The 16939-nt window shown below is 37.1% G+C and overlaps 1 protein-coding gene across 3 annotated transcripts in view; it reads left to right on the forward strand.

The window, feature by feature from the left end:
* Positions 1-16939, forward strand: part of LOC139721860 (uncharacterized) — a 35874-nt gene that overhangs the window by 14837 nt on the left and 4098 nt on the right. For all 3 annotated transcript variants that reach the window (XM_071633182.1, XM_071633181.1, XM_071633183.1), the window contains exons 5-7: positions 362-638; positions 2771-2848; positions 16211-16491. In XM_071633182.1, the coding sequence (XP_071489283.1) occupies positions 362-638; positions 2771-2848; positions 16211-16491 (636 nt within the window). The remainder of the gene's footprint in view (positions 1-361; positions 639-2770; positions 2849-16210; positions 16492-16939) is intronic.

Below are 16939 nucleotides of genomic sequence, written 5' to 3' on the forward strand. Positions count from 1 at the left end.
CATGGGATGATAAGAAAATTTATGTCCTCGTATTCTGTAAGCATGTCTACATTTTTCTGTTGGTACTTTCTGTTAGCTCCATGAAGATTTTTATTTTACTTCACTCTCTCTAAATATGCTACTGAAGACAACCATTAAGCTTAATTTTATGACATCTGAGGGGGTGTTGCAAGAAAGTCGAGTTGCAATTAATTGCAACTTTCTTGCAACATCCAAATTTTGAAACGCTATTGTCTGGACTCTATACATACTATGAAAAGTCTTGCAAAGCGGCAAAAGCAAACGGAACAGTTGGTATGTTGCTTGGTATGATATCATTTATCGAGAAGGATTTATCTACTCTCCGATAATATCATCCCAGGGAGTTTTCAGGAAGAAATCGAAGGACAAATCGAGCCGCCGGCCCAAAGTCTCCCGCTCCGATCAGAAGGCGTTCGCCAAGGAGGCGCTGGAAGCGCACAACGACGTGCGGCGCCACCATGGGGCGAAACCATTAGAACAGTCACGTGAGCTCACCAAGAGGGCGCGAAAGTGGGCGAAGCATCTGGCCAAGCACGACATCTTTGAGCACAGCAAGTCGAATGACATCGGGGAGAACGTGGCCATGCACTACTCCAGCCTCTCGACAGAATACTCAGGTAATAATGACGCCGTCCATAATTATACTCTCAAGTATCAGCGAGAGTCGATGACGAAAATCACTGCGATGATGATGGCAGTGATATTTCCAGTAGCGATTATGATGGTAAAAAGAATGGTGATGATAGTGACAAAAGTAATTGTCACAATGAAGAATGATGATAATGATAATAACGATAAGAAAACGGGTATATTGACAAGCATAATCTTAATGATAAAGACTACGCTATAGTCTTGAGTCTTGGCCTGGCCTTATCTCGCCAATCTATCAACTGTAGCCCAATCTGCTAAAACACACACACAAACACACATACACACACACACACAGAGCAAAAGGGTTGTACGTTGATCATTTTACGTGCATGTAGTTATGCAAGATCAATACAACAATGCAATAATGGAAAAACAGCGAAAATACAATACAGTGACGTTTCTGACTACCAAAAGAAAAACAAGGAAAAGTAGAAATTACGCGGTGCGTAATATATGTCCCCGCCGGAAGTAGCATTTTGTAGCAAAATGTACAATATAGGTCAAAAATCAAGGTCAAAAGTCAAAGAAGTCAAAGGTCAAAATTCTGTGTACATGTAGAAGTTTTGAAGCCCTCACCAAGTGCCATCACATAAAGCAAACGGAATCAAAATCGGGTTAGAAATGGCGAAGGAGTAGCATATTGTAGCAAAATGTACAATACAGGTCAAAAATCAAGGTCCAAGGTCAAAGAAGTCAAAGGTCAAAATTCTGTGTAGAAGTTTTGAAGCCCTCACCTAGTGCCATCACATAAAGCAAACGGAATCGAAATCGGGTTAGAAATGGCGAAGGAGTATAGCATTTTGTAGCAAAATGTAGAACTATTGCACAACCAACTGCTTTGCCCATTTTAACATCTATTGTAAGGCTCACTCAGATGACTTGAGTCTTGGCCTGGCCTTATCTCGCCAATCTATCAACTGTAGCCCAATCTGCTAAAACACACACACAAACACACATACACACACACACACACAGCAAAAGGGTTGTACGTTGATCATTTTACGTGCATGTAGTTATGCAAGATCAATACAACAATGCAATAATGGAAAAACAGCGAAAATACAATACAGTGACGTTTCTGACTACCAAAAGAAAAACAAGGAAAAGTAGAAATTACGCGGTGCGTAATATATGTCCCCGCCGGAAGTAGCATTTTGTAGCAAAATGTACAATATAGGTCAAAAATCAAGGTCAAAAGTCAAAGAAGTCAAAGGTCAAAATTCTGTGTAGAAGTTTTGAAGCCCTCACCAAGTGCCATCACATAAAGCAAACGGAATCAAAATCGGGTTAGAAATGGCGAAGGAGTAGCATATTGTAGCAAAATGTACAATACAGGTCAAAAATCAAGGTCCAAGGTCAAAGAAGTCAAAGGTCAAAATTCTGTGTAGAAGTTTTGAAGCCCTCACCTGGTGCCATCACATAAAGCAAACGGAATCGAAATCGGGTTAGAAATGGCGAAGGAGTAGCATTTTGTAGCAAAATGTACAATATAGGTCAAAAATCAAGGTCAAAGGTCAAAATTCTGTGTAGAAGTTTTGAAGCTCTCACCTAGTGCCATCACATAAAGCAAACGGAATCGAAATCGGGTTAAAAATGGCGATGGAGTAGCATTTTGTAGCCAATGTACGATATAGGTAAAAAATCAAGGTCAAAGGTCAAAGAAGTCAAAGGTCAAAATTCTGTGTGGAAGTTTTGAAGCCCTCACCTATAGTGCCATCACATAAAGCAAACGGAATCGAAATTGGGTTAGAAATGGCGGAGTAGCATTTTGTATCATTTTGATCACACACGGACGCACATACACACGGACACACGGACACACGGACACAGGCACGGACACACGGACACACACACGTACGGAGCCCGTTTCATAGTCCCCTGCTCGAACTTGTTCGGCGGGGACAAAAAATGTTGGAAATGTGCTATGTCATATCTTATTGATATCTTGATGGTAACAGCATGACTTTCAAAACTATTGCACAACCAACTGCTTTGCCCATTTTAACATCTATTGTAAGGCTCACTCAGATGACTTGAGTGGTTTCTAAAAGAGCCAGCACAATGTAAAGAGTACTTTGAATGTATTTTACCTGTGCAGGAAAAGAGGCTGCGGATCACTGGTACAGTGAAATCCACAACTACGACTTTAAGAAGCCTGGATTCACCAAAGGCGCAGGTATGTTTTCCGAAGTTAATTTATCACTTCAATCCCTGGTGATGTCATATTGGGAAAGAGAATATTCCCGTCTTCAGTTAGGGTAGGAACAATGAGATAAATAAACCTTGCACTGAATTGGATTAATTTGCTACACCTAATCATTAATGTGATACATTGTTTCCAGCAAAGGATGTATTACACAGACATGTGCATTAGCTGAAGATGAACATTTTGATGGACTATCATTATCATTATTATTATCATTATTATTTATTCGGCAATTCAACATACAATACAAGTGGACATGAAATACAAACAGAAAATCGTATTACATAATATTTTCATTCTGTCACTGTGGCTTTCGAGTGCGAATTTAACCACTTACGAAAATGTCACACAAGTCCAAATTTGTGAAATATAATGCTCTCAAATGTATAAGCTTATAAACTATGCTCATTTTAGCAGGAATGGTGATTTGAAAGTAAAAGCAAGCGCAATGCAGGAAGAAGTGGAAAATTTACATTTAGGAATGATGACGTAATCTAACTATGTGGAGAGAGGGGTAGAAAAGAACAAGAAAAGTCTAGAAAAGAGGAAAGGAAAATAAAAAAGGAGAGTTGAAGTAACAGACGTGAAATAACGTTGAATGGGAAGATGCAAAAGTTGCGAAACAAAGGAGAAAAGAAAAGGAAGAAATAAAGAGAAGGGAAAGAGAAGACATGAAAGAAGAATAGGTATGGGTATATAGATAGAGTGGCGTATAGATAGAGTTGGGGGGGCTTAATCCCTTGCTTTGGGGAAGTCGTAAAAAAAGATGAGGGTATGAATGGGGTGCGATATGAAAATATGGTGGTAGTGAAAGGGGAAAAATATAAGGGTAATGGAGTAACGTGTCAGGTGTATGAGAAAGAGTTGATGGTTGTGATTGTTGACAAACTGTGAAATTATATCAGTATTTTATTGGTCAAGTTGAAGTTTGACATATTTGTTCATATTTGTTTATAGCGTGTTGTGTGAAAGGTGGGAGAGCAAGGAAATACGTGAAGAATGATGGTAGTTACGTTCAAAGATAGAATTGATTATGATGAAAGGGGGAAGCTGTGGTTGTAAAGTGTATGAATAACTTGGGTAATGTGGAGGGAGGAAACATCAGAACTACAGGTGTAATGTATTGCATTTGTAGAGACGACAATTTTGACAGTGATTATTTTTTATTAAGGAATTTTCAGTTGGTGATAGCAGACAATGATAAAAATATTTGCTGTCCATGGTGTGTGGGATCAGTGCTTTGGATGAGGAATAAGAGTATTTTCACAAATTTAAGACAAATTACTACGAACAAGGATGATAGCATGGCAGCTTTGCCATATGAGAGCATGAGTGCAGACTCAAGGAAGCAGAACAAAAGAAAAAAAAACATGCATACAATTTACAGAGGCGATGTAATGGAATTTACATTGGTACATTTCTGAAATATGTGAGCTTCTATAATTATGTCAGTATCCTTGTTGAGTGATGTATATACATATTTTTTTTCAGAGTAGCGGTATTTCGGCTCAAGCACGACAATAGATTTACAAATCTAGACATGTTGCTGTCGATTTATATACTACATGATTTGACATTATGAAAATTGTATGGACTTCCTCTTTAAACACAGTCTATAAGCTGGCCCAGAAGATCGTGAGCACGCGATATTTGAGAGAGTCATGAAGAGCATTTTGATATGACTTTGTTTAGTTTTTTTTTTGTGCATTGTGAATGGTCTGGTACGACAAAAAATGTTGCTGAAGTGTAAATTTACATGCCGTTTATGCAAGACTGAAGAATGTCCCCCGAACTGACGAAATGATTGCACAGCAATAACAGAAACGCACACAAATAACACGTCTGTGGCGAGTTTTTATTGTTTTTTGTTTGTTTGTCTGTTTGTTTTTTGTTTCGTTTTGATTTTTGTTTTGTTTTTTGTTGTTGTTTTTTGTAGACGTAACAAATTCGACTGGCACGATTATAAATGCTACATAAAAGTCTGATATATTCGCAGTGTACGATAAATACGGTAAATTGCAAGACGCAGCTGGTCCGAGCAAGTTTATATTTTTGACTTCGAGTGTACTCAAAGCACTGGCCAACAGCAACCAAATTATTGCATCGCGCAAAAGTCATACAGCGAACGTTGCGACTGTGATTTGGAGAGAGAATGTCAAATATAACGCGATGATGAAAGAAAAAGAATATTTTCAGAAGGTAACGCTGACAACGAGTTTTGCAGTGGACTGTTTGGTGATGAATCGAAAGTCGATTTTAGCGCACAGTTTAAACGCTACGGCGGGTTATTTTGTTCAAAAGTATCTATAAAGAATCTGTATAGCGCCAAATCTTATTTCTACCGGTAAAAAGATCGTGCCAATGTTTGTATTTTTTTTTAATTAAACGCGCTTCGTCGACTCTATCATATTTCTGCCTATGCCTCTGGCTGATATACCAAACACATTTGTGCTGTTAGAGCTGAAACAAAGATATGTTTGCATTGTTTTTGTTGTTGTTGGTTGGTTTTGTTGTTGTTGTTGTTTTTTGACACGAAAGAAAAAAGGGAATACAAAGATCCAATGTCTACCAGAACAGAACTATACAATCTAAAAGTTTTGAGTAACAGAACCCAGGCATATTTGTCTTTTTTTATCGGTATAAGCCCTTAGCAGAGAGGTTGCTTTCGGCAAGCAAAGTTGTTATGGGAGATGGGATTTAGGTTATCAGTGACTTAGATATTTTGTGTCACTGCTGCTTGCGATTTAGATCGCTCGTTATTGACATTACTAAGAGATTCCGACGATATTGCCATACATACCTTTACAAAATGCTTCACTATAGCTGCAGCGTGTTATTTGGTGTAAACACGCAATGTCATGCCAAAAAAGAATGTAGGTTTGCTCCTACCTGAGGGTAACGCCTTCGAGATATTCAGACGGGGAAGCCAGTCGTGGAGTGGTTTCAATACATCGAGAAAATGGAGAACATGTACATAGGGTATGCGCAAAACCAAAATGAGATGGAAAAAAAGTGAGGGTATGAGAAAACAGAGAGACAAAAGTGTGGTGGTAGTGAATGTGGGAAAGATATATATAGGTAAACGTCAGGCGTACGAGATATATAGATATGATGGTAGTGATTGTTGGTAAACGGTGAAAATGTGACGGTATTTCATAGGTAAAATTGAAATTTGACAATCTTGTTCACATCGTTTATATAATGGGTCGGGTGAAGGGGAGAGAGCATCGACTGGTGTGATTTGTTGGAGTTAGGAAATACGTGAAGAATGATGGTAGTCACGTTGAAAGAAATTGTTGATTAGGCTGTTACATACATAAAACATGTGTGCGGAAGGGTGTGAAATAACTTGATAGTGAGTAGGAGAATTGTTCAGATCTACATGCAATTGCTGTAGAGGCTCCTATATTCGACATTATTACTTCGTCACCGGTGAACATGGTCGTTTCTTCAACTTCGTCATACGCAGGTACTCATCGTGTAGCAGCTTTTCTAGAAAATCGTGCGTGTCAGTTGGCAGAAAATGTTTTTTAAGGTAAGATGCAAGAAGCAATTTTGCTGTTTGTATTGTGGATATCATGTCGTAATGATCGAGTGTTGGCAATATTTTTGATGATGTCCGTAACGTTAAAGTTGATATCGAAAGCATAATCATGATGTTGAGTTGAGTAATGATGATTGTGACACATGATAATGCAGTTTAGGTAAAATACGTAGTATCTGAATAATAAGTACGGTGGCAATGTTTTGAAGTTCAGAAAAAAAATGCCAATGCCTGAATTTATTTTTGTAGATTTTGTTTTTAATGTATTTTAGTGGTAGCAAGTCGAAATAAGTTTGATTTTACAAAACGAATAAAATAGCAGACACACAAGGAACGAGAACATTGACTTTAGAACTAGAATATGAAGTCTAAAAATAGTGGATGAATAATGTGGGAGAGGGGTAGATTTGAAGCGTTCTGAGAAAAAACCCAGAACAACTGAAGGTAGTGTGGAATTAGTGTACTGACGGTTGCTTTCTTCGCCATGCATTATTATAAACTGCTTTATAACAGGATGCTCACACAAAAGTGAAAGCGAAAAATCATCGCCAAGAAAGACCAACGTTGCCTTTCCCAACCTGGGCTATTGAGAAGGGGAAGACGATGAAGGGAGTTGTTTGACAGATGAAGGCTGAGCGGAGGCAAACACGACAGCAAAATCGCAAGTCATGTTTTCGATGTGGAAAGGAGGAAGACTGGAAGAGGGAATGCCCAGATAGACTGAGAAACAAGAACAAGCAGGTACGAAATTTGATAAACAGTGTCTCTGTCAGACCCATTAGGTTTCACAAAATCGTGTGCAACAAGAGAATCATAACGCGCGATTTCAAAACTGTACCCTATTGTCAAACCTGGAAATCAATCGAGTTTCTTGCATTACATTTTTTGGATTACATATATACTTTCGGTGAATTTCAATTTGCATATTGCGATGATGGAGACTTTAATGTTGATATCTTACAAGGTACAGAAGAATATATCGTAGTGAAATGATTTTCTGTGAATATCGTTAGTTTTATTATAATAAACCTGTCACATTAAAGCAGGTAGTGGCGTATCTTTGACAAGATTTCGCGATGATTATTTTTTTTTTGTCGGTTTTCGTAAATTTATTTTATGCAAACTAAGAGAAACATGCTAGTTACGTTACCTTCGTGTATTCTTTGCAACTGTACAGTTTAACTCTGCCTGTCTCCATTTCACTTTAAGAGTTACTGTAACGCTCTTTTGTGCAACGCCCCCCTTTTTTTTTACAAAATAATGTGATGTATTGGAAACGAATTTGATGAATTGCACATTAATAAATGGTGTAGTGAATGCTTTCGTGTTGATATCGAATCTGTGATAGTTTTGAACGCCAAATTTTTGTCCAATATGACAACAATCAGTTGTAACTAATGGATGAGATGTCGGTACATTTTGTTGAAGTTTGGCAAAACTCTGTTTGATGTAGTCTTATTTTTTTGTTTGTTTGATTTTCAATCTGTCAGGATGGCTGGATATCTAATATTTAGCTGTACTAGAACTAGCAATTCGCCTAATTTTTCTATGACAAGATTGATTAGGCCTATTATACGGGTATTTTGTAGTAAAACAAAACAAAACAAAACGTGTCCAAAGTTGACTTAAATCTCTCTAATGTTAGTATGATGAAACGTCGAAATACAGGAGAAATAGTAATGTCCTTCATTCTCGTCTATGGTGTGTGACGAATGTTTTTTTTTTTTAACACTGTATTGGTTTACAGTTGTACGGTTGTTTGTCACGAGCATCACGTTCACTAGCATTTCTTAACGATAAAAATATTTAATAAGTCATCAGAATGCGTTGGTACTTGGAGAATCAATTTGATAGTTGATATGTGTGTCACAGCATACCTCTGTGTTGTGAATGTTTGAATATGCATTCATTAAAGCGTGCAATGTGTATATGAAGTGACAACAGAAAATGAACCACTTTGAAAAAAAAAATAACATTCAAACGTGATTTATTCATCGTTCATTAAACATATTGTATACAAAAGAATTACGATCTGAAAAAAAAAATGTCTTCTCCTTCTGACTGATATGATAAGCTTATGGTGCATGTCATGTATGTGTGTGTGTGTGTGATGCGTGACTTATCTTACACAAGGTGTTTGTGTGCGAGAGGTGTTTGCAGCATTCTATCATGTTATACTGACGTAAATTACGATATAAAGTAAACGTTTGCAGTAACGTTTAGATACGTTACAAATGTCTCGTCACAGATATTTTATGTACGTACATAAAAGATTTAGATGCAATCGATAACAAACATTAAATAATTTACAATCATAAACAAACACAGATGCGCATAAATACATGTTGCGGTAATTTTGCAGTTAGAAGTGTGCTGTGAATGTAGCCTGAAAGAAATCGGAGATAAGATAAATGAATGCGCTCTGTGTCTGACTCTGTGCGAATATTGTGTGAACGACTAGCATGGTTGAAAAAAAAGTTATTACTCATCCTTTAGACTTAACTTTGTACTCGTCAATACTTTTCAAAAATTGAGAGCGAAAGAGACATGTATGTGGAGTAGAAGTGCGTTGTGTTTCCGATTAAACCAATCGTTGACTTTTTGTTGTTGTTTTGTCGATTAAATCAATTGTTGATCTTTTTTTTTGTCGTCACTCTTAAAACAAACCCGTTCCAATCAAAACCAATTTGTTCTTCGTGCTATTACCTAAAGAACGTTTGACAACATGAAACGACATATCAAATAAAACCTTCAAATATCAAACACACTGTAACAACTTACGAAATATTTCGATCGTTATAAAAATGTTAGTGAACGCGATGCTCGCGACAAACAACCATACAGACTGTTATTTAATCTATGAATATTCGTCCTTTGATGTTTTCTATGTACGTACAACAAAGATTTAGATGTAATCGATACAAGCACTAAATAATTTACAATTAAATTACAATTAAATTACAACCATGCAAACTATTACAAGAATATTCGTCTTTTCATGTTTGACGATTATTCTTAATATTTTGCATGGTTGTTTGTCGCGAACATCACGTTCACTAACACTTTTTTAGCGATCAAAAAAAAATTCGTCAGTTATTACAATTTGTTTGATATTTGAAGTTTTTATTTGATATTACGTTTAATCTTGTCAAACGTTCTTTAGGTAATAGCATGAAATGTGAATTGGTTTTGTTCGGAACGGGCTTCAAGAGTGACAACAAAAAAGTCAACCATTGATTTAATCGACAAAACAACAACGAAAAGTCAACGATTGGTTGAAATGGAAACACAACGCATTTCTACTCCATGCACATACACATGTCTCTTTCACTCTCAGACAATTTTCGAAAAGTATTAACGAGTGCGAAGTAAGTCTAAGGGATCAGTAATAACTGTTTTGTTTTGTTTTTTGTTTTGTTCTTTTTTTTGGCAACTATACGCTAGTTATTCAAACAATATTTGTACAGAGTCAGGCACAGAGCGCATTCATTTATCTTACTCCGATTTCATTCAGGCAAAATTTACAGCACGCTTCTATCCGCAAAATTACGGCAGCATGTATTTATGCGCACATGTGTTTGTTTATAATTGTAAATTATTTAGTGCTTGTATCGATTACATCTAAATCTTTGTTGTACGTACATAGAAAACATCAAAGGACGAATATTCATAGATTAAATAACAGTCTGTATGGTTGTTTGTCGCGAGCATCGCGTTCACTAACATTTTTATAACGATCGAAATATTTCGTAAGTTGTTACAGTGTGTTTGATATTTGAAGGTTTTATTTGATATGTCGTTTCATGTTGTCAAACGTTCTTTAGGTAATAGCACGAAGAACAAATTGGTTTTGATTGGAACGGGTTTGTTTTAAGAGTGACGACAAAAAAAAGATCAACAATTGATTTAATCGACAAAACAACAACAAAAAGTCAACGATTGGTTTAATCGGAAACACAACGCACTTCTACTCCACATACATGTCTCTTTCGCTCTCAATTTTTGAAAAGTATTGACGAGTACAAAGTTAAGTCTAAAGGATGAGTAATAACTTTTTTTTTCAACCATGCTAGTCGTTCACACAATATTCGCACAGAGTCAGACACAGAGCGCATTCATTTATCTTATCTCCGATTTCTTTCAGGCTACATTCACAGCACACTTCTAACTGCAAAATTACCGCAACATGTATTTATGCGCATCTGTGTTTGTTTATGATTGTAAATTATTTAATGTTTGTTATCGATTGCATCTAAATCTTTTATGTACGTACATAAAATATCTGTGACGAGACATTTGTAACGTATCTAAACGTTACTGCAAACGTTTACTTAATATCGTAATTTACGTCAGTATAACATGATAGAATGCTGCAAACACCTCTCGCACACAAACACCTTGTGTAAGATAAGTCACGCATCACACACACACACACATACATGACATGCACCATAAGCTTATCATATCAGTCAGAAGGAGAAGACATTTTTTTTTTTCAGATCGTAATTCTTTTGTATACAATATGTTTAATGAACGATGAATAAATCACGTTTGAATGTTATTTTTTTTTTCAAAGTGGTTCATTTTCTGTTGTCACTTCATATACACATTGCACGCTTTAATGAATGCATATTCAAACATTCACAACACAGAGGTATGCTGTGACACACATATCAACTATCAAATTGATTCTCCAAGTACCAACGCATTCTGATGACTTATTAAATATTTTTATCGTTAAGAAATGCTAGTGAACGTGATGCTCGTGACAAACAACCGTACAACTGTAAACCAATACAGTGTTAAAAAAAAAAACATTCGTCACACACCATAGACGAGAATGAAGGACATTACTATTTCTCCTGTATTTCGACGTTTCATCATACTAACATTAGAGAGATTTAAGTCAACTTTGGACACGTTTTGTTTTGTTTTGTTTTACTACAAAATACCCGTATAATAGGCCTAATCAATCTTGTCATAGAAAAATTAGGCGAATTGCTAGTTCTAGTACAGCTAAATATGGGATATCCAGCCATCCTGACAGATTGAAAATCAAACAAACAAAAAAATAAGACTACATCAAACAGAGTTTTGCCAAACTTCAACAAAATGTACCGACATCTCATCCATTAGTTACAACTGATTGTTGTCATATTGGACAAAAATTTGGCGTTCAAAACTATCACAGATTCGATATCAACACGAAAGCATTCACTACACCATTTATTAATGTGCAATTCATCAAATTCGTTTCCAATACATCACATTATTTTGTAAAAAAAAAGGGGGGCGTTGCACAAAAGAGCGTTACAGTAACTCTTAAAGTGAAATGGAGACAGGCAGAGTTAAACTGTACAGTTGCAAAGAATACACGAAGGTAACGTAACTAGCATGTTTCTCTTAGTTTGCATAAAATAAATTTACGAAAACCGACAAAAAAAAAAATAATCATCGCGAAATCTTGTCAAAGATACGCCACTACCTGCTTTAATGTGACAGGTTTATTATAATAAAACTAACGATATTCACAGAAAATCATTTCACTACGATATATTCTTCTGTACCTTGTAAGATATCAACATTAAAGTCTCCATCATCGCAATATGCAAATTGAAATTCACCGAAAGTATATATGTAATCCAAAAAATGTAATGCAAGAAACTCGATTGATTTCCAGGTTTGACAATAGGGTACAGTTTTGAAATCGCGCGTTATGATTCTCTTGTTGCACACGATTTTGTGAAACCTAATGGGTCTGACAGAGACACTGTTTATCAAATTTCGTACCTGCTTGTTCTTGTTTCTCAGTCTATCTGGGCATTCCCTCTTCCAGTCTTCCTCCTTTCCACATCGAAAACATGACTTGCGATTTTGCTGTCGTGTTTGCCTCCGCTCAGCCTTCATCTGTCAAACAACTCCCTTCATCGTCTTCCCCTTCTCAATAGCCCAGGTTGGGAAAGGCAACGTTGGTCTTTCTTGGCGATGATTTTTCGCTTTCACTTTTGTGTGAGCATCCTGTTATAAAGCAGTTTATAATAATGCATGGCGAAGAAAGCAACCGTCAGTACACTAATTCCACACTACCTTCAGTTGTTCTGGGTTTTTTCTCAGAACGCTTCAAATCTACCCCTCTCCCACATTATTCATCCACTATTTTTAGACTTCATATTCTAGTTCTAAAGTCAATGTTCTCGTTCCTTGTGTGTCTGCTATTTTATTCGTTTTGTAAAATCAAACTTATTTCGACTTGCTACCACTAAAATACATTAAAAACAAAATCTACAAAAATAAATTCAGGCATTGGCATTTTTTTTCTGAACTTCAAAACATTGCCACCGTACTTATTATTCAGATACTACGTATTTTACCTAAACTGCATTATCATGTGTCACAATCATCATTACTCAACTCAACATCATGATTATGCTTTCGATATCAACTTTAACGTTACGGACATCATCAAAAATATTGCCAACACTCGATCATTACGACATGATATCCACAATACAAACAGCAAAATTGCTTCTTGCATCTTACCTTAAAAAACATTTTCTGCCAACTGACACGCACGATTTTCTAGAAAAGCTGCTACACGATGAGTACCTGCGTATGACGAAGTTGAAGAAACGACCATGTTCACCGGTGACGAAGTAATAATGTCGAATATAGGAGCCTCTACAGCAATTGCATGTAGATCTGAACAATTCTCCTACTCACTATCAAGTTATTTCACACCCTTCCGCACACATGTTTTATGTATGTAACAGCCTAATCAACAATTTCTTTCAACGTGACTACCATCATTCTTCACGTATTTCCTAACTCCAACAAATCACACCAGTCGATGCTCTCTCCCCTTCACCCGACCCATTATATAAACGATGTGAACAAGATTGTCAAATTTCAATTTTACCTATGAAATACCGTCACATTTTCACCGTTTACCAACAATCACTACCATCATATCTATATATCTCGTACGCCTGACGTTTACCTATATATATCTTTCCCACATTCACTACCACCACACTTTTGTCTCTCTGTTTTCTCATACCCTCACTTTTTTTCCATCTCATTTTGGTTTTGCGCATACCCTATGTACATGTTCTCCATTTTCTCGATGTATTGAAACCACTCCACGACTGGCTTCCCCGTCTGAATATCTCGAAGGCGTTACCCTCAGGTAGGAGCAAACCTACATTCTTTTTTGGCATGACATTGCGTGTTTACACCAAATAACACGCTGCAGCTATAGTGAAGCATTTTGTAAAGGTATGTATGGCAATATCGTCGGAATCTCTTAGTAATGTCAATAACGAGCGATCTAAATCGCAAGCAGCAGTGACACAAAATATCTAAGTCACTGATAACCTAAATCCCATCTCCCATAACAACTTTGCTTGCCGAAAGCAACCTCTCTGCTAAGGGCTTATACCGATAAAAAAAGACAAATATGCCTGGGTTCTGTTACTCAAAACTTTTAGATTGTATAGTTCTGTTCTGGTAGACATTGGATCTTTGTATTCCCTTTTTTCTTTCGTGTCAAAAAACAACAACAACAACAAAACCAACCAACAACAACAAAAACAATGCAAACATATCTTTGTTTCAGCTCTAACAGCACAAATGTGTTTGGTATATCAGCCAGAGGCATAGGCAGAAATATGATAGAGTCGACGAAGCGCGTTTAATTTAAAAAAAATACAAACATTGGCACGATCTTTTTACCGGTAGAAATAAGATTTGGCGCTATACAGATTCTTTATAGATACTTTTGAACAAAATAACCCGCCGTAGCGTTTAAACTGTGCGCTAAAATCGACTTTCGATTCATCACCAAACAGTCCACTGCAAAACTCGTTGTCAGCGTTACCTTCTGAAAATATTCTTTTTCTTTCATCATCGCGTTATATTTGACATTCTCTCTCCAAATCACAGTCGCAACGTTCGCTGTATGACTTTTGCGCGATGCAATAATTTGGTTGCTGTTGGCCAGTGCTTTGAGTACACTCGAAGTCAAAAATATAAACTTGCTCGGACCAGCTGCGTCTTGCAATTTACCGTATTTATCGTACACTGCGAATATATCAGACTTTTATGTAGCATTTATAATCGTGCCAGTCGAATTTGTTACGTCTACAAAAAACAACAACAAAAAACAAAACAAAAATCAAAACGAAACAAAAAACAAACAGACAAACAAACAAAAAACAATAAAAACTCGCCACAGACGTGTTATTTGTGTGCGTTTCTGTTATTGCTGTGCAATCATTTCGTCAGTTCGGGGGACATTCTTCAGTCTTGCATAAACGGCATGTAAATTTACACTTCAGCAACATTTTTTGTCGTACCAGACCATTCACAATGCACAAAAAAAAACTAAACAAAGTCATATCAAAATGCTCTTCATGACTCTCTCAAATATCGCGTGCTCACGATCTTCCGGGCCAGCTTATAGACTGTGTTTAAAGAGGAAGTCCATACAATTTTCATAATGTCAAATCATGTAGTATATAAATCGACAGCAACATGTCTAGATTTGTAAATCTATTGTCGTGCTTGAGCCGAAATACCGCTACTCTGAAAAAAAATATGTATATACATCACTCAACAAGGATACTGACATAATTATAGAAGCTCACATATTTCAGAAATGTACCAATGTAAATTCCATTACATCGCCTCTGTAAATTGTATGCATGTTTTTTTTTTCTTTTGTTCTGCTTCCTTGAGTCTGCACTCATGCTCTCATATGGCAAAGCTGCCATGCTATCATCCTTGTTCGTAGTAATTTGTCTTAAATTTGTGAAAATACTCTTATTCCTCATCCAAAGCACTGATCCCACACACCATGGACAGCAAATATTTTTATCATTGTCTGCTATCACCAACTGAAAATTCCTTAATAAAAAATAATCACTGTCAAAATTGTCGTCTCTACAAATGCAATACATTACACCTGTAGTTCTGATGTTTCCTCCCTCCACATTACCCAAGTTATTCATACACTTTACAACCACAGCTTCCCCCTTTCATCATAATCAATTCTATCTTTGAACGTAACTACCATCATTCTTCACGTATTTCCTTGCTCTCCCACCTTTCACACAACACGCTATAAACAAATATGAACAAATATGTCAAACTTCAACTTGACCAATAAAATACTGATATAATTTCACAGTTTGTCAACAATCACAACCATCAACTCTTTCTCATACACCTGACACGTTACTCCATTACCCTTATATTTTTCCCCTTTCACTACCATCATATTTTCATATCGCACCCCATTCATACCCTCATCTTTTTTTACGACTTCCCCAAAGCAAGGGATTAAGCCCCCCCAACTCTATCTATACGCCACTCTATCTATATACCCATACCTATTCTTCTCATGAAGGAAAGGAGGGATAAAGGGAAAAATAATCATAGAGGATGGGTAAGGCGAAAAGGAAATTGGAAACATTATTGGTAAGGGCTGCTACTACTGTATGGAGGATTAATTCAACGTAGCTCTGAAATCACGACTTAATCATAATAATATAGAGGTCAAAGTCCTTGCCAGTGTGTGGTACTTTCAACGTATCCTTTTCATTATTCTCTGCCTCGTGCATTTAAACTGAATTTCATATCATACACTTCATAAGAATACCACTTACTGTTATCCCGTCTGTACTTCATGTGACACCAAACCACCTTATTAACGTTATTCACCTGTAACCATGAGCAATCATTATTTAGAGATGGTATCAATGCCCCCCCCCCCCCCTTGTTCGCTTCAGGTCACTTCACCCAGATGGTGTGGAAAGGATCCCACGAGTTCGGCATCGGGAAGGCTATCACGCGCGACGGCAAGGTCATCATCGTGGGTCAATACCGACCACCGGGCAACGTCATTGACCATTTCCAGGAGAACGTGGCACCGCGCGACGACGGCCGCCTGCCACCGCCGCCGCCGCCGAAGGAGACGACTCAGGTCACGCGCGTGGTGCGGTCGACGGAATACGAGCCCGGCCAGAGTCGGGAGGCAAAGGCAGCAGAGGTCAATGAAACAATCCGAAAGGTGAGGAGCCACTTCTATCCACGACGAGTCGAGCTCGATTTGTGGACGCCGTGTCATTTTGCTGGCGGATCTCAGTCCCTTTTTACTGTTCGCTTGAAATGCAGTGACCAAGTAAACTGGTGGTCTCCACAAAAATGTTCTTTCGCACACGAGACTAGATATTCCCATGTGGTTACTTTAAAGTTAATTCTGTGCGAAATTTTGTGACATCGACAAACTTACTGCATGTACAATGTTGTCATTAAATGAACATCCTCAAAAAAAAGAAAAGTTGCACTAAATCGAATTTATATTGCCATATGCATGGCAGTATTATTTGTGTTCTTTGATTTCCGTGATTATGACGGGAATAGAAAAGGTTATGAATGTCGAAAAAGTGAAGTCAGTGAAGTCTTATTTCATTGGCAACTTCACATAATGACATTGTTCTTTACTGGAACACCTGCTA

Source organism: Diadema antillarum, unplaced genomic scaffold (assembly GCF_040938485.1).
Source record: "Diadema antillarum isolate AM-2024a unplaced genomic scaffold, OU_Dant_1.0 scf00000151, whole genome shotgun sequence".
NCBI lineage: Eukaryota > Metazoa > Echinodermata > Echinoidea > Diadematoida > Diadematidae > Diadema > Diadema antillarum.